The 26338-nt window shown below is 32.7% G+C and overlaps 1 protein-coding gene across 7 annotated transcripts in view; it reads right to left on the minus strand.

The window, feature by feature from the left end:
• The window catches only part of LOC114342097 (protein singed), a 156699-nt gene that overhangs the window by 91818 nt on the left and 38543 nt on the right, over positions 1–26338 (minus strand). For 5 of the 7 annotated variants that reach the window (XM_028292890.2, XM_050657435.1, XM_050657433.1 and 2 more), the window contains exons 2-3: positions 10983–11230; positions 4192–4351 (exon numbers count right to left, since the gene is read on the minus strand). In XM_028292890.2, coding sequence (XP_028148691.1) covers positions 4192–4351; positions 10983–11208 — 386 coding nt within the window. In that variant the 5' untranslated portion in view covers positions 11209–11230. Of the gene's footprint in view, positions 1–4191; positions 4352–10982; positions 11231–25786; positions 26336–26338 lie in introns of those variants that run through there. The other 2 variants (XM_050657432.1, XM_050657436.1) reach the window with 2 other exon arrangements.

Consider the following 26338-nt stretch of genomic DNA (forward strand, 5'->3'; position numbering starts at 1 on the left):
CGAAAAATGAACATATTCACTCCCAAATAACTCGAAAAGTATCGACTTGGTGAAAAAACTGTATAGAACAAACGTTGGTCCTTGTGGGATCGGTACTCACCGGAGGGACCGCAGACGTTCGGATACAATTAGCGTCTCTTTGCAAAGACAATGACGTCGACTTTGCAAAGTAACAAGACACTTACTCAACATACACACTACACATGACACTAATACTCATGTTGTGACTGGCTGAATGACATAAAGTCCATGCCATTAAAAAAAACAAACGTTGCTTAGAATTAAATCAGTTTATCAAATTCCGGACTTATTTTAAAGGTTTCTTCTTTCACCCCCGAAACGGGGTGAAACTCACACCCAGGGTAAAAGCATACATCGGCACAATATCACTTGTTTTGTTTGACATGTTAGCTACGTGCACAGGCGCGGATACAGAGGGGGTCAAGGGGTCCATAGACCCCCTATTGTATTTAGTTTATAAGTATTTGTTTTATTATTTATTATTGTTTTGTGTCAACCAGAGCTCAATTCTTTTGATACCATAGGTATCTGAGATGACTGAATTTTATCCTTAGAGTAAGTGTGAGTCGTATGGCTAAATCTGGACAAAAAAATATTTGCGGTACATCTACCCCCCTATTATGAATTTCTAGATCCCGCGCCTGTACGTGTATGCCAAATTTCATGTCAATCCAAGTGGTTTTTTAAAATTTAGAGCAAAAACCGTGAGTAAACGTACTATAAACCCTTATTTTTGTAATATTTTCTTAATAACAAAACCGGAACGTGGTTTAAGCTATCACGACTAGTGACAATCGATTTAGCGTATAAAAATACTATGAAAAAGACTTGCTGTAGATAACCCATTTCGAGCTTTTCGGGGAATAAATAATTATTTTGTTATTAACAAAATAAAAACACATTTTGAGTAATCGCGACTAGTCGCATTCATTCAGCGACCAAAAATACACCAGAGAAGACCTTAAGACTATCAATTTATTTACAGGGTTTCTAATAATTCCTGAAAAACACCTAATTTTACTATAATTTGTTAATAACAATTAAACGCACCATATTTGGGCTTCCAGACCACTTCCATGGGATTCAGCGACCCAAAAAACCTATAATACCACCATGAAATCGCTGCGAACTAAAAGTGTCACCGGGACCCCCTATGTTGCGACCAGACTATGATGGGTATTATTAATTTTACCACGTTTTTACATACTTCGCCTGCTCTTTGTCTATCTCTTTGTCACTTTGTCCGGGAAAAATCTTATAATCGATTTTAAACATACTTTCCGACTAGCTAGAAATCTGATATTTTCAGAATAGCTCAAAACTCGATGACAATGCAATATTCATCAACTTTACATGGATGCATTGAGTTTTATTTGAAATCTTAGTCCAATCGAATGCTTTATTATAGTCAATAAAACACGCATAGGTATACTTACATCTTGATTGACGTCCAGGCACCTTTGTAATAGTATATTAAAGGAAAAAAGAGCTTCACGCGTTCCTAGGTCTTTGCGAAATCCAAACTGTATCATTAATGTCTATGTCCAGTTTATGATACATTTGGCTATGGATGACTTTCAGTAGTAACTTCAGCACATGGGACATCAAGCTAATGGTGCGGTAATCGCTGCACTCTCTTGCGTCTTTCTTTTTTCATTTCATTTTTTCTATGCTCTGATGTAAACATGTACGATAAAATCCTCAATCCGCTCCTGCTCTACAACCTTTCACGATTTTTAAAGCTCTAAACATTTCCAACCATTTTTTGTCCGCAATTACACGCTTTAATTGCAAAGTTAATCTTCAGTTACGAACATGTCATCAGAACTATCAATCTGTGAGCATAATTACAAGACATGGTCGCTATTTCACTCGGTCTCGTCGATAGCTTAATCAATCTAGGATTTTTTCGAGTTTATGTCGCCTCTGAATGATTTGCAACATGGCAGAAAGTATTCATTTGAAAACGTAGATGTAATCAACTATTCTCACTAATTATATATACCAAATGATGGATTCACTAGGTCGATTTGTCGTTTCCCGTTATATCGCAAGTTGCGGAAAACATAAGGAACTTTTATAGGTTTCGCATTAAATCAGGACGGATCTGTGGAAAAGCAAAAATACATTTGGATGTGAGAGGTAGTATTCTGATTTTTGCAGTCAAAGTTGATAACTGCAATAATAATAATCAACTTTCCCTCCCATTCAAATAGGTCGAGAATATTAATAAAAAAAATTAGAACATTCAAAAATAATAATATAATGTCATGGTTCTCCACTTTCCTTGCTGTAACTTTAAACCTATTCATTTTCGAGCCAAGTCGTAATGAGAAAAAATTGCGATAATTGAATTTTCTATAAGATATGATTGGTTAAAAATGATTCTAGTAGAATTGGCAGTATTGCCAGTTGCCTTTAATTAAGATAGCGGGTTTTGAACCCTACCATGATCAAAATATTCTTAATGTGCTTTTTGTGCAAGTCTCATGTGCTGTTTTGGATGTTTTAACCTCTTTAAAATTTCTTAAATATAAAAATTCAACCTCCGACCAAGTTTTCTAAAACTGTATACGGAATTATTTTCAAACAAAACGGGATCCCTCGCTTTATATTGGTACTTAAACATTTGACCATCCCTCTGAACATGGCTATATAAGCCGAAAGCGCCAAGCTAGGAATTAATAAATTTTACACACTTCAAAAATACTTTTCTTTTTCCAGTCATTCCAGTCATTGAACATATTCTCAGAAGAAAGTCATAGGCTGGACTTGGACATTAACTTTTCCAAAACCAAAATTATGGTATTCCACAAAAACCCTCATGAACAAATTACATCCAACATACAAATAAATGGTATCACCCTTCAGAGTTCCCAAAGCTTCATATACCTGGGCAGAGAGATAAATAGTCAACTAGACCACTCAATAGAAATTAGAGCGTAAAATGCTCTGCAGGTATCACTAAAAATAATGTTGAAAACACTAAGGTGTTATGTATGGTCTCTATTACTATATGGTTGTGAGACATGAAAATTAAAACAGTATGACGTCAACAAATTGAATTCATTCGAAATTTTGATGTACCGCCGAATGTTAAGAATAAGCTGGATCAGCAGAACTACGAATGAAGAAGTACTGGAACTGGAAATAATGAACACACGTCCTCATATTGGTCAGTACAATCAAAATTAGAAAGATGTCATATCTAGAACACATAATGCGCCATAAGGAATTTGAGCAGCTCCAGATAATATTAAGGAACGTATCCATTATCCGTATCCTGAATAAGTTGGTGCTCCCGGAGGGGCGCTCACCCTCGGCGATCCAATCGGTGGCGGTTTATATGTAGAGGAGCGCACGCCGTATCAATTGGAGCAGTTACACGGAGCACAGAGCACCAACATAATGGATACGTGCATTTAGAAGGCAAAATCGAAGGTAAAAGGGATTTAGGAAAAAAAATCTTGCCTCGAAACATCAGAGCTTCTACTCACACAACAGGAGATGACTTAATTCATCAAGCCCAGAACGGAGAGAAATTTGCCAATATTATTTGATCGCCAACCTCAATAGAGAATGCACTTAGGAGGAGGAGGAGCTACAAAAACATACCAGTCTTTACAATTCGTTTATCATTATTGAAATTATCACACAACTTTCTCTGTAAAAATTAAAATGCCACCTACCACATACGCCTCAAAATATATCCACACTGGACTACATTTGATTCAAGAAAGTAATATTTTTAATTAATAATACTAATTCCCTGCAAGAGATAAGAACACCAATTACTTTTTATTTAGATTAGATTAACCCACTAGCGTTTTTGATAACAATAGATAGATTTAGATTATTAAACAACACAGTAGAGAGAATAAAAAACTACAGAGAATGATAACATACTTGTGACAAGGTACATTCGGGAAGAATCAATAGTAGCATAGTCACATTCCTGATAAACATCACGTAAACTTTTGTGCGTATGCAAAGACTCTGCTTTAGTGGCATTGTTTAATATGGATCAGCTCTCAATAATTCATGATCCACGAATTCTAACTAAGAAATAAATACTGTTTTAAGAAAATAGCGTTAAAATGTCAAACATAATACCTATACATATTATATTAGTATTTAAGTTAAATTTAGTGATTATTAAGAATAACTTACCCTCTGACGACGTTTCGAAGTGCCCATCGTCCTGTACCATCTTCAGCCACGCTAATTTGGAATTTGGAACCTGCTTCCTTTTCTTCGCTTTCACACGTTACGTTGCCGAAAGAATCAACAGCCAAATATTTACCTAAATGCGATTTCAAATAGATTAAACCTGTAACAAAAGAATATTTTTAGTTATCAGAAGTTATCACCACTAAGATTTAGGGATCATTTCAAACCTCTACCCAGAACAAAGAAGTACTAAGGAGGGTCAACAAAGATATAGAACTGCTAAGACTGTTAAACATCGAAAAATGTCTTATCTGGGACATATAGTGAGGGGAAGTCGATATAAAATATTACAACTGATCCTTAAAGGGTCGTAGAGGTGTAGGAAGAAAACAGGTTTCTTGTTTAAAAAACATTCGTGAATGGACTCAGATATCAAAGGCAGGGCAATTATTTCATATTACAGAAGATCGAGAATCCTTCGCCAACGTCGGATGGTGATTGCCAACGTCGGATAATTCTGATATGGCATTTGAAGAAGAAGAAGACTCAGAACAAATGGCTAAAATCAGAATAAAAAACGAAACATCTCGAAAAATCAATATCCAGAATGGAGTGTCCTGTCACCTTGGCTGTTTAAAGTTTACTCTGAGAAGATATTTAAGAAAGCCTTGGAAGGCACCTCGCATGGTATAATTATAAACGGGCAATGTATAAATAACCTGCGATACGCTGATGACACGGTCATTCTGGCAGATAATGCTGAAGTACTGCAACGCCTAATGGACCGAGTAACGACAGCCTATAGAGAATTTGAAATGAAATTAAACACGAAGAAGACAAAAACGATGGTCATCAGCAAGGACCAAATACCCCAGGCTGTGGGTGAAAAAACGTGATATAATTCAGGAATTTTTGAAACCTATCAGGTGTTGTAAAGGACGATGCCAGGAATAACTTCTACTAAAATGTAACCAAAAATATTGTGCGCTTTTTTTTAATTGCGATTTTCATTTGTTAAATTTGCAATTTTTAATGATTTTTAATTTTGCAGCTTAGGATATTGATTTTAGAGAAAAACTTTTTAATAGAAAGTTGTAGTAAATTAAAAGACCTACAATTTGAGGTATGGTAAGTTTAATTTCGTTAATTGGTTATTGCAAAACTAAAACAGCCTGCGAAAGGTCCAAAATGGTCGTTTTTTACAATTGCATTATTTATTGTACAAATAATTTTTTTTATTTTTTAAAGCTTTAAAATGAAGACCTTTCAATTCCAAACATAAAAAAAAATTGTAAAGTCAGATTAACGAATTTGTTGCTCAGATATTATAAATTGTTTATCCCAAGAGGTCAAATGTCGAAGGCTATAACTTTTTGAAAAAAAATCATAGAGAGTTGGTGAAACATCCAATCTGCTTCTAAAGAGTTATATTTTCATATACTGATGTAAATAAATGCGTAAAACATTTTTAAACCTCTAATTTTTGGGTTTGAAAATAAGGGGGCAAATTTCGTTATAAAAATTTAGAGCTGAAGCGGCCCTTTACATCCTATGAGTTTTTAACTTACAGATTATTGTTGCTGAAGATGAAACGAAGATTTATAAAAAAATAAAAAATTTCTACGACCAAGTGAAGCCGAGATAATTTTTGGGTTTGAAAATAAGGGGGCAAATTTCGTTAAAAACATTTAGAGCTGAAGCGGCCCTGTACATCCTATGAGTTTCTAATTTACAGATTATTGTTGCTGAAGACAAAACGAAGATTTATAAAAAAATAAAAATTTTCTACAACCAACTGAAGCCGAGATAATTGTTTTTTTTTCTTCTTAAATCGTAGTGCCTTTATTTATAACAATTAAGAAATTATTTTACAGTCATTGACTAAAGAAAGACTTATATTATTTTAAAATAAAAATTATCATAAAATATAATTACATTTAATTATTAAAAATTATTTTTAAAATCGGTGCTTTTGCAAGCGGCCGAATTTTGCAAATCGCCCGGCTCGCTTCAAATCCGCGCGCTCGGAAACTGTTTACGTAACTTGTATTAAATTTTATATGTTACACTTTATTTGTTTTTCTTGATAAACTTTTATATGTGAAATCCAAAACGAATAGTCACTACAAGAAGAAAAAGTTTTATATTGTATATTATAGTAAAAAGTAACATTATCATTATTATAATTATATAACAATGAAAAAATTAAAAATATAGTTATATATTTCATATATATGTATCATTTTTGTAATATTATTTCTTCAGAAATGAAATTTCACATATAAAAGTTTATCACGAAAAACAAATACAGTGGTAAATAGACGGTATATTATAATGGTAATATTATTAAATTGTTTTCTGTCAAAATTTAATACAAGTTACGTAAAAGTTTTCCGAGCGCGCGGATTTGAAGCGAGCCGGGCGATTTGCAAAATTCGGCCGCTCGCAAAAGCACCGACTTTAAAAATAATTTTTAATAATTAAATGTAATTATATTTTTTAATAATTTTTATTTTAAGATAATATAAGTCTTTCTTTAGTCAATGACTGTAAAATAATTTCTTAATTGTTATAAATAAAGGCACCACGATTTAAGAAAAAAAAACAATTATTTCGGCTTTAGTTGGTTGTAGAAAATTTTTATTTTTTTATAAATCTTCGTTTTGTCTTCAGCAACAATAATCTGTAAGTTATAAATTCATAAGATGTACAGGGCCGCTTCAGCTCTAAATGTTTATAACGAAATTTGCCCACTTATTTTCAAACCCCAGAAATTATCTCGGCTTCAGTTGGTCGTAGAAATTTTTTATTTTTTTTTAAATCTTCGTTTAATCTTCAGCAACAATAATCTGTAAGTTAAAAACTCATAGGATGTACAGGATCGCTTCAGCTCTAAATGATTATAACGAAATTGCCCCCTTATTTTCAAACCCAAAAATTAGAGGTTTTAAAATGTTTTACGCATTTATTTACATCAGAATATGAAAATATAACTCTTTAGAAGGATATTGGATGTTTCACCAACTCTCTACGATTTTTTTTTTCAAAAAGTTATAGCCTTCCACATTTGACCTCTTGGAATAAACAATTTATAATATCTAAGCAACAAATTCGTTAATCTGGCTTTACAATTTTTTTTATGTTTGGAATTGAAAGATCTTCATTTTAAATCTTTAAAAAATAAAAAAAAATTATTTGTATAATAAATAATGTAATTGTAAAAAACGGCCATTTTGGACCTTTCACAGGCTGTTTTGCAATAACCAATTAACTAAATTAAACCTACCAAACCTCAAATTGTCGGTTTTTTAATTTACTACAACTTTCTATTAAAAAGTTTTTCTCTAAAATCGATATCCTAAGCTGCAAAATTAAAAATCATTAAAAATTGCAAATTTAACACATGAAAATCGCAATTAAAAAAAAGCGCACAATATTTTTGGTTACATTTTAATAGAAGTTATTCCTGGCATCGTCATTTACAACACCTGATAGGTTTCAAAAATTCCTGAATTATATCCTGAAATCGACCTATTTTTCACCCACAGCCTGGGGTAAAAACAGAAGGGTGAAGGTCAATGTCGACGGAACAGATCTGGAAACAAGAATAACGTACCTTGGAAGTAATCTTGATGAAAATTGGGACCACTCACTAGAGATAAGAACACGTGGAAAAGGCACGTATAGTGTTTTACAAAATGCAAAACGTTCTATACAACCGCCAGCTGGGTATCTCATTGACAACTAGAATACTTAAGTGCTATGTTTTCTCCACCTTGCTCTACGGTGTCGAAGCCTGGATAATGACAGAAGCAACACAAAAAAGAATCCCAGCATTCGAACTCTGGTGTTACCGTAAAATGCTCAGATATCCTACATGAGCCATACGACAAATGCGGAAGTCTTGCGGAGGATGAACAAGCCAAAAGAGCTTATGCTTATAATAAAAGAACGGAAAACAGAATATTTTGGTCACATCGTAAGAAATCAAAAGTATGAACAACTCCAATTTATAATCGAAGGCAAAATCAATAGCAAAAGCGGACTAGGAAGAAGACGCAACTCTTGGCTTAAAAACCTACGACAATGGACTAATATGACCTCCATAAAACTATTCAGAACTCCATAGAACCGTTTTTGCTCAATATCCCCGCCATTTTCGACAAAATGTATGAGAACTAAAATTGTTGAAAACGTGATTTCTCATAATTTCTTTTATACAATTTTTTTCGTGCGGTCTATATTTTCAGAATTATGGGGTAAAATAATGACAGTTATTATTTTCCCCCATAACTCTGAAAATATCGACCGCACGAAAAAAATTGTAATAGAAGAAATTATAGAAAATCAAATTTTCAACAATTTTAGTTGTTATACTTTTTGTCGAAAGTTGAAAATGGCGGAGATATTGTGCAAAAACGGTTCCCGTTTAAAATAAAAATGACGGCTAACGCAACGGCGGAATTCAGTCGAGATTTTAAATATACACTACTATTGACCCGCCCTAAAGATTAAAGAAATAAAATTTGGGGCAGCTCGGCATGCAAGGTTAGGCCTGTTATCTGTCTAACCCGACTGGACTATCCTTGCTATCTTTGTTATCTACCACATACGGAAATTGTTGTAAGGAAAAAAGTTGGACGTCTCGTCAAAACGAAGCTACTCACGAAAAATTAGCTTGTTAGTAGTAAATGTTGAAAATAGGCCTGGGATCCCTGACTATCAGTATCGACGTGTCACAGTATTTTTTACAATGGAAACAATCAAATATCGTGCAGTGATTGAATTTTTTATTTCTAGAAGGTTTAGAAGCAAAGGAAATTTATGAACGAATGTTGAAAGTGTACAAGGACTTCTTCCATTAGTACAGTAGAAAGATCAGTTGCTGAATTTAAACGTGGTCGTACAATCCTTGAAGACGATCCACGTCAAGGACGTTCAACAACAAAAGCAACACCAGAGAGCATAAAAAAATACAGGATATGGTACTGGAAAAACGTCAGTTTTCAGAAGAAATAATCCTTTTTCATCAGGAAAATGCACAGTGTCATATGACCATTTTAACAATTTTATTATTTCTTGATTGATTGTTGGATCATCCACCGTATTCATCAGATTTGACCCCTAGCGACTAGCGAAACCTTATCGTTTTCAATACCTAAAAAATGCATCACATGATGAGGTCATAACAGGTGTGGAAGCATAATTTGCAGCCCTTGCAGATTCTCGTTAAAGGCATGGAATTTATAAATTGGAATCTCGTTAAAACAAGTGTATTGATGTTCAGAGGGACTATACAGAATAATTAAGTGTATTTCAAACCATAAAATTGTGTTTTTTTCTCTTGAACCGCAAAATTTATTGAACAGCCCAGTATGTAGACTAGGGATGGACTCGAGCCGAGCCGAGCTTTTGACAAGCTTGAGCTCGGCTAGAAATTTCGAACCGAGCTCGAGATAGAAGCTCGACTTCAACTTCGAACTGCAAGTTGAGCTCGTGGTTCGTGTCGGCTCGGCTTGTGGCTCCATCGTGTACCAATCGTAATAATCTACGGACACACTGTATATTGAAAATACATATTTGTAGTCTGAATTACTTGTTCTCAAACAAAAGTATCAGTGGTAGCAGAAATAAATGAATTAGAAAAAGTATTAGAGCATTAGCTAAAATATTGACAAGCTCGGTAAGGAAAGCTCGGCGCGTTTCGAATTCAGCTCGGCTCAGTTCGAAGCTCGGTTCAGTTCGAAGCTCGGCTCGGTTCGAACTCGGCTCGCAAGAAACAAACCGGTTTGAGATGGAAGTTCGAGCTTGTGACCATTTTTAATGTAGACCAACCATTCCTCCCTATACAGGGTGTCCCGGAAAATAGTGCGTTCCTTAAAGGTATAGGTAGAAGGCACCATGTAGAACAAAAAACTCTTATAACATTTTTTTCTAAATGCAACCGTTTGACCAAAAAATTAAAATGTATTTTGGTATCCAAATTTAAATCTGACAACTATGTGCGGTACGCAAATTTAAGCATAGACAGTCCCATGTAAATAGATAGAAGCTGATAGTAAACAGATAGTTTTAAAGAATCCTGTTTAGTGTGAATGCCGAAAATGTTTTCGAATAGTGAGTGTATTACCTATTATGTTATTACCTATGAATGGTGTTTGTGAAAGGTTACTTGAAACATCTATTCGGTATATTAATTATTTTCAAGTAAGTACAACTTAGTTATTTCAGTTCACAAGTAAACAAATTACTGAGACATTATCTGGTGTATTTAAGTTCCACTGTAAACTATTAAAACTATGTAATTCAGTTAAAGCCCTCAGCAATACTCAGCATTCAACCCATTTAAACCTTACTAAATACATAATACTAGTTCAGTTAAAAGATGTGTTTTTATGTTAAAAGATGTGTAATTCGTTTAAAATTATGCAATAGGTATTTCAATACATTTCAAAAGAAAATAATTTTAGTAAACAAATAGTAAATACACAAGTATTACCTACTATTAGGTTGGATTATTTTAAATACTTTTAATCACAATCACAAACGAGTACTTATTATGTTATTATGTCGTAGTGCGTACGATGTTGCCAGTTTATTAAAATTTCCAAACATTAAAATACAGGTATATGGAAAACAATGTTAACTTTTTTTTGGAAACGGGTAACTTTAGAAAAAAATGGTATAGGACTTTTTTGTTCCAAATTGTGTATTCTCTCCATACCTTAAAGGAACGCACTATTTTCCGGGACACCCTGTATACATACATAATATATAAAAAATATACTCACTATCGCCAGCTCCGGAATTATCTGGCTCCAAAGTCCATATTTGTTTCTTTTTGAGAGATGTGCCGTTGGCGTTAATTTTAAAACCGAACGTTTCAGCCGTCAAGTATTTGAATTTGGAATTGATGATGCCGATGGTCCAACAACCCTTCTGTTGGTTCTGGGTGATAATGTCTCCGCAACCGTTGAACTCGCTTCCGCCGTTCGTGTGATGGTCCACTCCGTTCATTGTTGTAGGGATAATTCAAAAACTGAAACAAAACGGTATTTTGTTATTAGGAGTGCACTGTGTTTAGTTATAGGGTTATAGTCCGTCCGCTATAACTTTTCCCATGCGGTACGATTCATTTTCAATCAAATTAAGTCAAAACATAAATTGAAACGAACGTCGATGTGTATATACATTTTGTATACTGTATACTATATATAGTCTGTTCGCTAAACTCAGACACAACTGGCTAGTGATTTTAGTGGGTAATTTTTTTGTTTTTGGCCAATTTTGCCAAAATTGGCAAAATTACTAACTATTTAACACTCATGTCAGTAAACGAATAAGGGCTCTAATGCATAAATTTTATATCTTAAGAGATATTCTACCCAGGAAAAAATTAATCATGGTTTATAACTCGCTTGCAGAATCAGTCTTAAGATATTGTATTGTAGCATGGGGTGGCGAGTTTAACAAAACTCTTAACATTTTAGAAACAGTTCAAAATACTCTATTAAAAATAATTTAAAAAAAAAGAAAACTGCATCCAACAAAAAAATTATATGATGAATCCGAGATATTTAGTGTTAAATCCCTCTACATCTACAACTGTGTTTTAAATGTTTATATAAACTCAAAAAAATTTAAATTTCAAAGCAACCGATTAACTCGATCAGTAACAAATATGGATATTAGTATTCAGCAGTTCAAAAAATCAGTAACACAAAGATCCCTAATGTTCTTTGGACCTAAATTTTATAACATAATTCCTATACATATCAAACAAGAACCTAAATTATTTAAATTTAAAAAATACATAAAAACCTATCTAAAAACCCACTTACAATTATTTTTGGACGCAATGTCTTAATGTATGAACGACAGCATAATCAGAGTAGAATTTGGGTGTATATTGGTATTATAATTAACAAAGTATTCAGCAGCTAGAGAGGTTTACCGTCCGTCTTGTTCTGTTGCATTATCTCTTCGATAGTTAGGTATGTTACTTCTTAGTTCCAACCTTAATACTACTTTTATGTACAATTGATACAGTTTCGATTGACATAGTACAGTGCAAAACAGGCAACTCTTGCCTAGGCATGGTGCTGAGTCAGTCGATACTAATAATAATATAAGATCTAAATGTAAAATGTTGTACACACATATTTTTGAATAAATTTGAAATTTGAAATTTAGTAATTATTAACTATTTAGTAATTATTTTTTTTGCCAATTTTATCAAATTGTCAAAATTATTTTCTAAAATTACTAGCCAATTATGTCTGAGTTTAGCGAACGGACTATACTACACACATCGGCGTACTATTCACTTTCTGTTTTGACTTAATTTTATTGAAAATGAATCGTACCGCATGGAAAAAGTTATAGCGGACGGACTATATGTATTCATGAATTGCACATATTTTATTTAGTGAATTTTAATACTATTTTAATTTATTTACACTAACACTAAAACATAATTAATTTATATATGTATTTATTACTTGATACATGTACAAATTTATATTTCAGACTTAATAATACGAGGCAATATTTCAGACTGATTTTAAAATCCAAATTGTTTATATACAGGGTGTCCCAGACTAATTTAGCCACGCTATATCTCTTAAACGAATAGAGATTTTTGAATCGGACAAAAAGTGGTCTATTCTACTTGTAATACACTTTAATATGACGTAGAAAAGAATCATCCCCTAAATATTCATCCCTTAGTTACAACCCCTAACTTTAATTTGTTTAATAGAACCCTGTATATTTTTTTATAGTTTTGGATGTGGGCCTCTATCTTCCATTCAAAACATTTTTTGTAAATAAAATCGGTTCGTAAATAACCAAGAAAATATCAGTTTAGTTTTGTTAATTATGTGTCCCAAACTAATTTATCCAGGCTATATTTCTTTAACGAATAGAGATTTTCGAATGGGACAAAAACTGATCTATTACATTTGTAATACACTTTAATATGGCGTAGAAAAAAAATTATCCCCTAAATATTCATCCTTTAGTTACAATCCCTAACTTTTTTAATTTTTTTAAAATAGCACCCTGTAAGTTAGGGATAAATATTTAGGGGATGAATTTTTTCTACGCCATATGAAAGTGTATTACAAATGGAATAGATCAGTTTTTGTCCCATTTGAAAATCTCTATTCGTTTAAGAAATATAGCCAGGATAAATTAGTCAGGGACACACAATTAACAAAAATAAACTGATAGTTTCTTGGTTATTTACGAACCGATTTTATTTTCAAAAAATAAGTTGAATAGACGATAAAAGACCACATCCAAAACTATAAAAAAATATACAAGGTGCTATTAAAAAAATTAAAGTTAGGGGTTGTAACTAAGGGATGAATATTTAGGGGATGATTTTTTTGTACGCCATATTAAAGTGTACTACAAGTAGAATATATCACGTTTTGACCCATTCAAAAATCTCTATTCGTTTAAGAGATATAGCGTGGCTAAATTAGTTTGAGACACCCTGTATAGTCCGCCTCTGGTTCTATAAATCTCGAAATCTTGTTTGGAACAAATAGAATTGTTCCAGACATCCAGCTTAGCTTACAAGGTAGGTTTGATTATTACTTTTGTTGAGAAAACTCTTAAAACCAAAATACATTTAAAACCAAAATACAAATACATATGTATTTTTGTTTTAAGAGTTTTCTCTGTCTCTCGAAGAAAAGACAAAGTTGCACACTTTTTGGCAAAGTGTTTTCAACTTCTTTTCTTTGATCTATTTATCCAATACTTCTGTTTTAGCTCTGGTAATCTCTTCTGTGCTAGCATCTTATAATTGTTTTTTCTTTCTCTCCAATTTTATTGTTGTTTATGAGCTAGTAAAAATGATCGAAAAAACCACCTTTACATTTCTTTCGATTTTGTGCAACGCGGCCTTCGTTCATTTTGTGTCCATATTAGTGTGTTAGACAAGGTGGAGTGCTGAGCTCACTGTTATTTATTTCTGTTATGGATGAACGATGAAGTGGTTAATAAGTGTTGGAAAAAAGTGGACATTGTTTTAGTTGCAAGAACTGAAAAGGCTCTTGCAGATAATATAAGAATATGGGCAGAGGAATTAAAAAGCTACAACTTAATAATAAATATGGAGAAAACGAAAGTAATGACAATAGCCAACAAAGAAGCAAATGTAAATATTGAAATCGAAGGGCAAAAAATTGAGCAAGTAGACCTCTTTTCGTATTTGGGAATAACGTTAAACAACAAATGTACACAACAAGATGAAATTGGAAACCGAATAAAATTGGCAACGAGAACTTATTATTCACTGTATAAAAATTTCCTAATGGTAGGGGAGCCCAAGCGGGGATTTTTGCAGTTACTCGAGCGCGTCAGATTATCATATGGGGAGAAACGTGGTACCCTGCAAATGTAGGTACCTCTACCATATATTAGCTCTTAACACAGGGCAGTTCGTTAAGGGGGGCCCAAAAAAAAAATCTATCCTTAAAAATACTCGAAATTGTCAGATTAAGATAAGGTAAGTTAAGGACATGCAAAACAGTGTATATTTAAAAAATCTGACGATTTCAGCGGGGCGTAAGAATCGAATAATTCGCAAAATAAACATTAGATCGAAAAACTGCAAAATACACTTAATCAATATTTTTGAAAAATGTATCGAATGGTACCAAACACGACCCCCCCACGGAGGTGGGGTGGGGGGTTACTTTAAAATCTTAAATAGGAGCTCCAAATTTTTATTCCAGATTTGGATTCTTTACGTAAAAATAAGCAACTTTTATTCAAAACTTTTTTCAAATTATGGATAGATGGCGCTATAATGGGAAAAAACAATTGTTGGAAATGGAAAATTAAATTAAAATATGGCAAGCCCCCACTAAAATGGAAAACTTTACTTAACTTTTTTTGGTTTTAGGACCTACTCTTCACAACTCAATAGGTCCCCATAGCGCTCGAGTTATTGCACATTTAGCATACTTCGCTCCCCTACTATAAATATAAAGGACATATCGAGTAAAACCAAAATGACAGTCTGTCTATAAAACGGTTTATATGCCAATTACAATATATGGGGCAGAAAACTGGGTACTGAATGACAGACAAAGAAAAAGATTACAAGCTACAGAAATGAGATACTTAAGAAAAGTGGTGGGAGCAAGAAGATTAGACAAAAGAATAAACGAAGATATAACACATGAACTATAGATAAAATCGCTCAACCAAAAATTTGAAGAAAAGAACTTAAAATGGGTTGGACACATGATAAGAATGAGTGATGACAGACAAGTGAAAATGACATGGGAGGCCAAAGCAGTGGGTAAAAGTACGAGGGGCAAACTAAGGAAAAGCTGGAACACTAGTGTAAACGAAATACTTAAGAGGAAACAGTAGCGATTAACAGGTAGCAGAAACGCGTTCCAAGATTGCGGCTGTAATTTTGAATATTTTTTCGAGATATTTGGCACACGTATTCGTAATATAATAAAGAATGGCGGTACAGAGCCCAATTTGAAAAATATATTAATATGTGCAAATTACTCTGTAATTAAATACAATATTAAAAAACGAGCCTGTACCGCCATTAAGAAGAACAAAAAAATACACTTTCTTCAAATAAACTTTTTTATCCGATGCCTAGATTTTGTGTCATTTTGGAACTGCTAAAATTTTTTATTTCATTAGTAGTTCCAAAATGACACAAAATCTAGGCATCGGATAAAAAAGTTTATTTGAAGAAACTGTATTTTTTTGTTCTTCTTAATGGCGGTACAGGCTCGTTTTTTTAATATTGTATTTAATTACAGAGTAATTTCCACATATTAATATATTTTTCAAATTGGGCTCTGTACCGCCATTCTTTATTATATTACGAATACGTGTGCCAAATATCTCGAAAAAATATTCAAAATTACAGCCGCAATCTTGGAACGAGTTTTGGCTACCTGTTGATCGCTACTGTTTCACCTTAAGAAAAGAGGAACATCGTGGCAAGAAGCAAATGTTTTAACAGCAGATAGGAAGAAGTGCCGTAAATTTGCAGAGAGTAGCATACCTAAAGGAAAAAACCTCGACACCTATAAGATATATATAAGAAGCAATAGATTATGTATGTATGTATGTATTAGTGTGGTATACTGGTATACTTTAATGTAGTATCCTAGTGTATTACGAAGTCATCGAGAATAAGGTAAATTGTAATTTGAATAAAACACTTACGAATTCCGAATCCGTTCCGAATTTCAAAAGTTTACTTCGAATAAATTCCATTACCCGACGAGTATGAATCGAGATGAATAGCCGATATAACAACAGCAGTAGCGGAGTAACTGTACAATTTAAGAATGTGTTCAAACGGATATTATTTACTAACAATAGTCACAGCGTGTTGCTTTTCACGCTTGTAAAATTTCGTTAATTGCCATTTTGATCTAAAGATGTAATTAGGATGCCACATAATTATTAAAAAGTAGCTATTTCCGATTTTATATGCCCATAGTGGTACGCTAATTACAAAAACCGATTAATATCTAATTTGGTGAACGATCCTTACGGATAATGGGTAATTATGTTTTTGTGCTAGCTGGGAAGATGCTTTTACAGTTTGGATCGTCAAATTCTGGCGAAAATTGTGTTGTACAAAGATCGGTATCTTATATCGTGGGTCACTAATTAGCGGACCGCGGTCCGCATCCGGACCGTGAGCTACTTTTGTGCGGACCGTCATTAAATTCAGAATATAGCGTTTGGCAATTTTGAAAATGTTTGACCATGAAATTGTTTGACTCAACTTATGTGTATGAAGCCGCTTTATCAAGAATGAACTTTATTAAAAATCGGTACACATCTCAGCTAACAAATGAATATCTCAACTCCCCAATGAGAATCAGTTGGACCAAACTCACTCCAAACTTCAGACAGAATGTACTTGTACATAATAAAAAATGTCATTTTTCTCACTGATAATTTAATTTTGTAAAGAATGAAAATTTTCTGATTCAATTTTTTTGTGGATTCCTGTTCAAAAATATCCCCTTAAACAAATCAGAAGGGGCCCGGGATGCCGAGCACAACAATCTTTTTATACAAATTCAAAAATACCTTTTAGCCCCGAAAATTATATTTAAAAAAGGTATCTTGTCATTTTTTTCAAAAGTTGATGGTTTTCGAGTTATAAGCGATTTAAAATCTGAAAAATGTGTGAAAATACCTACGCATTTTCGAGGTTTGAAAACTCATATGTAAATTATTAGTTTTCAGGTTGCCAAGTGGCTAAATTGAAGTTTATAAATTCAATTTCAAGATTCTAACGAGTAATCGGGACTTACTTCAATATAGGCCGTTGTTTTTTAATTGTTAAATATGCGAGTTCACTCGACTTTTAAGTCTCCGCACATCGCAATTTATGGTGCGTCTCTGTCGCACTTATTATACATAATATACGTACTTATGCAAAAAATGCACCAACAAATACTCCACATTTATTAAAATTTTATAATTTATTATTAACATATTTTTTCTTAATGATTTATTTATTCAATTAATTATTGCCAATGTGCTAATTAAATACGCCAATAAAAACAAATGGGTCGAAATTTAAATAAACCCCGATAACTCCTCAGAATCTTGAAATTGAATGTTTAAACTTCAATTTAGGCACTTAACAACCGCAAATATAATAATGTAGGTACACATGAATTTTCAAGCTTCGAAAATTTTCGCATTTTTTCGTTTATAAATCGCTTAAAACTTGAAATCTATAAGTTGTGAGAAAAATGACAGGAAATCTTTTTTGTTTAAGATGGCCCAAACATGCTAAAAACATATTTTCGAGAGCAAAAAGGTGATGTTTTGGATTTATTAACAAACTGTTAAAAACAATTTCTGCCTAAAAATTTCGCATTGCACCCTTCTGATTTGTTTACCGAATTGGAACAACCAGACACGTAGTGTTAACTCCGAACCCCGGAAGTGTCATAGGTTTTCGAAACGGACCCCCAGGAAATATAATTGCTGACCCCTGTCTTAGATGATAAATCATCTTCTTCTACTTCTTCCTATTCCTGGATGTTGCGAGCGTATCTTGCGCATTTCTGAAGAAAAGTTTATACAGTTATGATATACTAAAGAGTTATCAATCAGCTACTCCTCTTCGATTTCTGCCACTATTAAATTTTGGACAAGGCACATATATCACGCAACTAAAATTGCTATGTCGTTTTCTCTCATTTCCTACTGTTGTAAGTGCATACCCACCTTAAATTCTTGTCTAAACAGTATACAGGCTGTTTATTTCATAGTTATATCGAAATTTAATTTTAGACTCGGATGCTGAACCAGATATACTAAAAACTAAAAAGGGTATCTAGTATGATATAATGGATCCTAATAATGGCATAACCCAGACATCCAAAGTGAAAGTTATCCTCCAACAACAAATTGTTCTATATGGTCCACATAATGTTCAGAAAAAAGTCACACCATTTTGAGCGTCGGGTTTGGGAGGGAGAGGGGGGAGAAATCGGTAAATTCGTAGTTTTTTACGTTTTTCGTCAATATTTTAAAAACTTTGCGGTTTAGCATGAACAACCTTCTACACAAAAATGTTCTACATTAAATTTGAAATAAAAAAAGGTTCTATGCATGATCCTTCTAAAATGAAGGTTCCAAAGTTACGGCAAAAATTGAGTGAATCGTAAATGAGTATAATATCGAAAAAATTGATTTTTTCGATATAAAACTAACACTTTAGATAGCGAATAAATCGAAAACTATTAATAGTATAGTATAGTTGATCCAAAAGATGGCATAACCCAGACATCCAAAGTGAAAGTTATCCTTCAACACCAAATTGTTCTATATGGTCCACACAATGTCCAGGAAAAAGTCACACCATTTTGAGCGTCGGGTTTGGGGGGAGAGGGGGGAGAAATCGGTAAATTCGTAGTTTTTTAAGTTTTTCGCCAATATTTCTAAAACTATGCGGTTTAGCATGAACAACCCGCTATACAAAATTGTTCTACATTAAATTTGAAATAAAAAAGGTCCTATGCATAATCTTTCTAAAATGAATGGTTCCAGAGTTACGGAGGTAGTATAGTATAACTGGTCCAAAAAAAGGCCTAACCAAAACATCCAAAGTAAAAGTTTTCCTCCAACACCAAAATGTTCTATATGGTCCACATATTGTTTAGTAAAAAGTTACACCATTGTGAGCGTCCGGTTTGGGAGGGAGATGGGAGAGAAGCCGGTAAATTAGTAGTTTTTTTTTAAGTTTTTCGTCAATATTTCTAAAACTATGCTTTAGCGTAAACAATATTATATACAAAAATGTTCAACATGAAATTTAAAACAAAATATGTTCTATACATAATTGTTATAAAATCAACGGTTCCAGAGTTACAGAGGGTGAAAAGTCGAAGTTTTCGGTACTTTTTATATTTTTTGGGCAATATTTATGATATAACTATACCAAAAGTACTATACCCAGACATCCAAAGTGAAAGTTATCCTCCAACACCAAATTGTTCTATATGGTCCACATAATGTTCAGAAAAAAGTCACACCATTTTAAGCGTCGGGTTTGGGGGGAGAGGGGAGAGAAATCGGTAAATATAAAAAGTATCGAAGACCTCCACTTTTCACCCTCCGTAACTCTAAGACCGTTGATTTTATAACAATTACGTACAGACCTTTTTTTGTTTTAAATTTAATGTAGAATATTTTTCTATAGAACATTCCTTACGATAAAGCATAGTTTTAGAAATATTGACGAAAAACGTAAAAAAACTACCAATTTACCGATTTCTCCCCCATCCCCCCCCCCAAACCGGACGCTCAAAATGGTGTAACTTTTTACTTAAAAATATGTGGACCATATAGAACAATTTGGTGTTGAATGAAAACTTTTACTTTGGATGTCTGGGTTAGACCTTTTTTTGGACCAATTATGCAATACTACCTCCGTAACTTTGGAAGCGTTCATTTTAGAAGGGTTATGCATAGGGCCTTTTTTTATTTCAAATTTAATGTAGAACAATTTTGTGTAGAGGGTTGTTCACGCTAAACCGCTTAGTTTTAGAAATATTGACGAAAAACGTAAAAAACTACGAATTTGCAGATTTCTCCCCCCTCTCCCCCCCCCCCCAAACCCGACGCTCAAAATGGTGTGACTTTTTTCTGAACATTATGTGGACCATATAGAACAATTTGGTGTTGGAGGATAACTTTCACTTTGGATGCCTGGGTTTGGGTCTAACTATACCATACTATAATTTTATCAAAAAAATGTATAGAACCTGTTTTGCTTAGAATGAATGTTTTTACCAACTTTTGCGGTCAAAATAAAATAAAAAATTTCCACCCCGAGATGGGGTGGCAACCACCCTCATGGTAAAAGCGCCTTTCGGCCTCATATAGATTTTGATCCTTGGACTATCTACTACTTATTCTCAAATTTTCAAGCAAATCGATCTATTCCGTAAAAATTGCGAGGTTTTGTCCTATTTTAAGCTTCATTACTTGGACTATGTTGCTTTACCACATCTTGAATGAATAACTTTTGAACAAGTTTATTAGCCAATTTATAATATTTTTCTATCTGAACATAACCGCGTTACATCCATTTACCAAACTGACCTGAAAACGATCTATATAAATCCTCTTAATGAATTTAATAAGAAGCCAAGTGTAACCAGTACGAGTATTAGTATTTTTAGTACCTTCCTCTTAATGCTCCGCTGATACCGAATCCGTGATTCCTCGGTCTTATGTTGTCTTACAGTTATATCTACACAATTAGCAACGATATAGTGTTCTATTTACGGATGTTCTTATTGTTCTGATATGGTAATCGAGAATAAATTTGTAATTTTTGAGATTAATGCCATAAAGAGCGTTGTGGATGCTAAGTCGGGGTAAATGACCAAGCCAATTCTTATAGACTAGGAGCCGGTATAGGTAAAATTTGCTAATCATTTTAGGCACGATAAGAGCCCGATCAAAGAACAATCTGACCCAAAAAAAATAAAGAAAGGATGAAAATTGTGAAATAGGTAGATGAAATTGTCTGTTATTATATAAGAAAAAGTTTACAATTCTACATCCCCTCCATTTTACAAAAATTGAAAGGATACCCCCTTCTCGGGGGTGAAAAATATACATTCAAAATAAGTCCGGAATTTTATAAAATGACTAATTCTAAACAACTTTTGTTCTATAGAGTTTTTTCATTAAGTCAATACTTTTCGAGTTATTTGCGAGTGAATATGTTCATTTTTAACAAGAAAAAACATGTTTTAGGACGGTTTTTCGCAAATATCTCAAAAAGTAAGTATTTTATCGAAAAAAATATACGTAGCAAAAATATAGCTTATAAAAAATTGAAAAAAATGGTAAATGCATGAACTCTGTAGGTATAGACCCAGTAGAAGCAGAGTTGTAGCTAATGAAAAGTAGGTTCTTCTTCGTCAAATTCCAAATCGAATATTTCAATGTGACATAACCAAAAAACAAAGGACTTTTCGAGGAAAATGCATTACAACTATGTTAAAGTGTTTAAAAAGCGGTTTATTTTTATTTTTCAAAAAATGTTTTAACATTAAAAGTAAGTGAGTTACGCTCAAAATATTATTGGTCCCTCTTATTTTTTGGTAAAAAGAATCACGAAAATCACCCCCTAATTAGCACCCCAAATAAATTTAATCGTTATCGCTTCACAATTTACTTTGATTATGTATTATCTGTATGATCTGTAAGTTTCATTGGTTTAAAGTGCTTATTTTTGAAAAGGCTGTAGTTAAAATGGCTTGAACCAGTAAGTAATCACGAGTTTAGGCAAATTTTGAACAGCCATAGCATAACCAATTTTTGTATAAGAAAAAAACAAAAAATCCAAAATATTCAGAAAATCAAAACGTACATTTTATTACTCTTTGAAATTTTTGGTATTACTAACAATTTTTAAGTTAACTTGAAAAAAATTTGAATTTTTTTTTTCAAAATTAAAAAAAATGTTTTATTTTAAAACCATTTTTTTTTTAATGAGCACTATGAACCAATGAGACTTATAAATCATATAAATAATACGTAAGTAAAGTAACTTGTACAGCGGTAACGATTAATTTTATTTGGGAGGATTTTAGCGATTTTTTTATCAAAACATAAAAGGGACCAACAATATTTTGAGCGTAACTTACTTACTTTTAATGTTAGAAGTTTTTTTTTTAAACAAGAATACACCTTTTTTTAAACACTTTAAAAAAGTTTTTGGTTATTTCACGTTGAAATATTCGATTTGGAATTTGACGAATAAGAACCTACTTTTTATTAGCTACAACTCTGCTTCTACTTAGTCTGGAGTCTTCATGCATACACCATTTTTTTCATGTTTTTATAAGCTACATTTTTGCTAATATTTTTTTCGCCAAAATACCTACTTTTTGAGTTATCTGCGAAAAACCGTCCAAAAACATGTTTTATTTTTGTTAAAAATCAACATATTCACTCGCAAATAACTCGAAAAGTATTGTCTTAGTGAAAAAACTCTATAGAACAAAAATTGCTTAGAATTAGTCATTTTATCCAATTCCGGACTTATTTTGAACATATGTTTTTCACCCCCGAGAAAATATTTTCACCCCGTATTTCCCAACTTTTGTAAAATGGAGGGGATGTAGAATTGTAAACTTTTCTTATATAATAATAGACACTTTCAACTACCTATTCCCAAATTTTCATCCTTCCTTTATTTTTTTTTTTGGAGGTTTTCGAAAAGTTTTGCGTTCATTGATCGGGCTATAATACTTAAATAGTAGAATCTAAAAGAAAACCTATCAACCCTGTGCCGTCACTTTCTAGTGGCACATGCGTCGACAGTGGCGCAGCAAACTTTTCACTTATGGACGGGATAAAAATTAAAAGCTACCCTTCCTCAATCCCAGAATTCAATTTTTTTCATTTTTTATGTTCAATGTGATTAAAAAATAAGACTAAGTAAGACTATAAAAAATAAGCGTAATTTTAACTCACCACTCCCTTCCCCCACCATCAAAAATTTCATTTTTCGTTTTATTTTATTTTAGGTCGGATGAAATCAATTTTAAAATTTCAAAAAATCCGCAGGCATACTTGATTCTATTTTTTTATAGATCCGTAGGTTAAGTGAACATAACCTCAAAAAAATTATTTTTTTTTACAAAAACGTACCTATAACTTTTTTTGGAGATGTCTGGAGGTCTATTTTTTTTTCTATTTTGTGTATTTGATCAAACACTATATTTTTAATTTTTTTTCAGATTTCTCCGTAAGGTTCACCACTTTCAAAAATCCAAAAAACTGTTTTTAGGGGGGTTTGAACATATTTCTCCCATTTTTAAATGTTCTAAAAGACTCAGTTAGTTGAATTAACATATAGCCTATAAAAAACATTAATTTGATCTATTCTGAAGTCTATAAACTAGGGAATATCCCCAAAAACCACTAAAAACAGTTTTTTGTATTTTTGTAAATGACGAACATTACGGAAAAATCTGAAAAAAATGAAAAATATAATGTTTGATAAAATACACAAAATAGAAAAAAATTAGACCTCCAGCCATCTCCAAAAAATACGCTTTTTGCCAAAAAAAATTAAAATTAAAAAAACTTTTTGAGGTTATGTACACTTAACCTGCTAATATATAAAAAAAAGACATGTTTTGTAAAAACCTTAACTATGCCTGTAAATTTTTTGAATTTTTAAAATTGATTGCATTTCACCTAAAAAAAAATAAAAACGAAATATAAAGTTTTTGATGGTGGGGGAAGGGGGAAGGGGTAGTGGGTTAAAATTATGCTGAATCTTATTTGTTAATCACGTGGAACTTAAAAATGAAAAAAATTGAATTTTGGTAGTGAGAGAGGGTACCTTTTAATTTATTTATCCCGTCCATAAGTTGAAAGTTTGATGCGCCATTGTCGACACATATGCCGCTAAAAAGTGACGGCACAGTGTTCAAAAGTTTTTTTTTAGGTTCTACTATTTAGTTATAGACTCTTATTGTGCCGAAAATGATTAGCAAATTTCACCTATACCGGCCCCTAGTCTATTAATTGTATACGAAACGCTGCTTTTCAGTTATGTCACGTAACAAGTTGTTATTTTTGATTCAGGGAAGATAATCTGAAGACATTGCTTGGTAATAAAATATTTTATGGTAGGTGATTCATTGTATTTGCAAAATGTTGAACACTATTTTCATTAAATTTTTAAATGTAAACTTTCAGTACACCATGTCAATTAATGAAAATATATTGCAAATACAATTCTATATCTCTAGTGTCTGCCACTATTTACTTCAATCCTGTTTGACTTATTTGTTTATTGAGAGAAATCATTTTAGTATGTTTCCTACTTTAGCTATTCTGATTAAGGTAGGAATCAATGTTATTATTAGTCCATTTATGAAAAATTCGACCTCTAAAAGAATAAGAACAAACAGAATTTTGCTGAAAATGTCAATTTTTGGATCCCAAAAAGATGCAAAAATAATTGAAGACCTAAGTGGAAGAAGGGGGTATGTTACAAAGCCTACCTTTTGATATGGACAGTTAAAGTTTTTATTCCTCTACTTTTATCATGAAAATATTATTTGTAATATTTGGCTTTATTTATATTGCTATAAGCATTCCTTTACATTATATTATAATTAAATTTGTTTTTATTTTTAGTATTTTTTCTAAAAATAAATAAAAACTGTACATAGATACCGCCTTCTTCCGATACCGACTCCAATCCAACTCCAATTTCGATAAATCGCTGCGATGTACCGTTTACACATAACGATAAATTGAAACAACTCGATCGATATCGATAAATTGCTCGGATTTATCGCGGAGAAATCGAATACAGAGGATGTATTCGATTCACCGAAAAACACCTACTGATCTACCATCCGATCAGGTTCTAGCCAGGTGTTTGCCGAAGACAACGAATCATAGAACTACGTACGATGCTAAAAGCAAGTGCCCACACAAAAAGATGCCAGGAATCAAAGACAGGAATAATCAGGTACCCGAAGATTATGCGATTCAAGCAGAAGGAGGTACTGAAGCTCAACGTTGGAAGAACGAAGGCTAAAACGTCTTAAACGTGAAATGTAAATATAATACAGTGACGAGCGCGCTAATAACCTACAAAATAACGCAAAAGATGGAAAACATATTAAGTTGTGAGATAAAAAGAAATGAAACTAGTGGAGGTGGGAGATTTAGCGATAAAAACCTATAAACTTATATTCGATTTATTGTTTCCCACCTTTAGACGTATCAGAGGAGTATGTCAACTAAAACTGTCACAGTCAGAGTGGCAGTTGCCAAACTCTTCCGATACGTCTTGAAGCGTTTTACCTGTCTGCTCTAATGGGATCAAGGAAAGACTATCTATAGAGATACTGGGGAGTCGAAATGGGGCTAGCAGAAGGAACAGACACGCAAACCTTCATGCGAACGGCAGCTCATTTTTTGTGCGGTGGCAGGTCGTAGATTCGTTGGGAGGGGTAGGAGGGTTTAAAGAAGACTAAACTACATAACCAAATAAGCAAAGGATACTTACACAGACTTGAGGACTTTCCTACTATTTAAACAAATTGGGACGCCGTTTGAAAAATCCTCAAATTCTCATATCGAGTACTTACTGGAAAGCAACTGGGGGACATTCATCGTAGATTCCTCATTGGGGTTATAGTGGGCTACAAATTATCATCATTTGGCTTCTATGCCATTATATTTTCTTCTGTTCTAAAACTTATTCACTTGTATTAGATATCTGTTAATAATTTTCTTAAATAAAGAGGTTACAGAAATAAAGATGTGTACATTTTATAATGTTTATTTAAACCTTAATACCTTTTTATTTTTATTGAGAATAGACACATTCTCAAACCAGAAATGAATAATAATAACAAAATACATGATTTTACAATTTTTAACCTTATTTTTAGCAGTGTACCAAAACAAAAATTTGACATGGCTGTCAAATGTCACTGCCATCTAATATTTACTTTACATAATATATTTTCCATGTTGAAAACAAACATTTTTAATTATGTAAAACCTTTACCAATAATATCCACTTGTGAATTATTTAAAATAAACATTATCATAC

Source organism: Diabrotica virgifera, chromosome 8 (assembly GCF_917563875.1).
Source record: "Diabrotica virgifera virgifera chromosome 8, PGI_DIABVI_V3a".
Classification (NCBI taxonomy): domain Eukaryota; kingdom Metazoa; phylum Arthropoda; class Insecta; order Coleoptera; family Chrysomelidae; genus Diabrotica; species Diabrotica virgifera.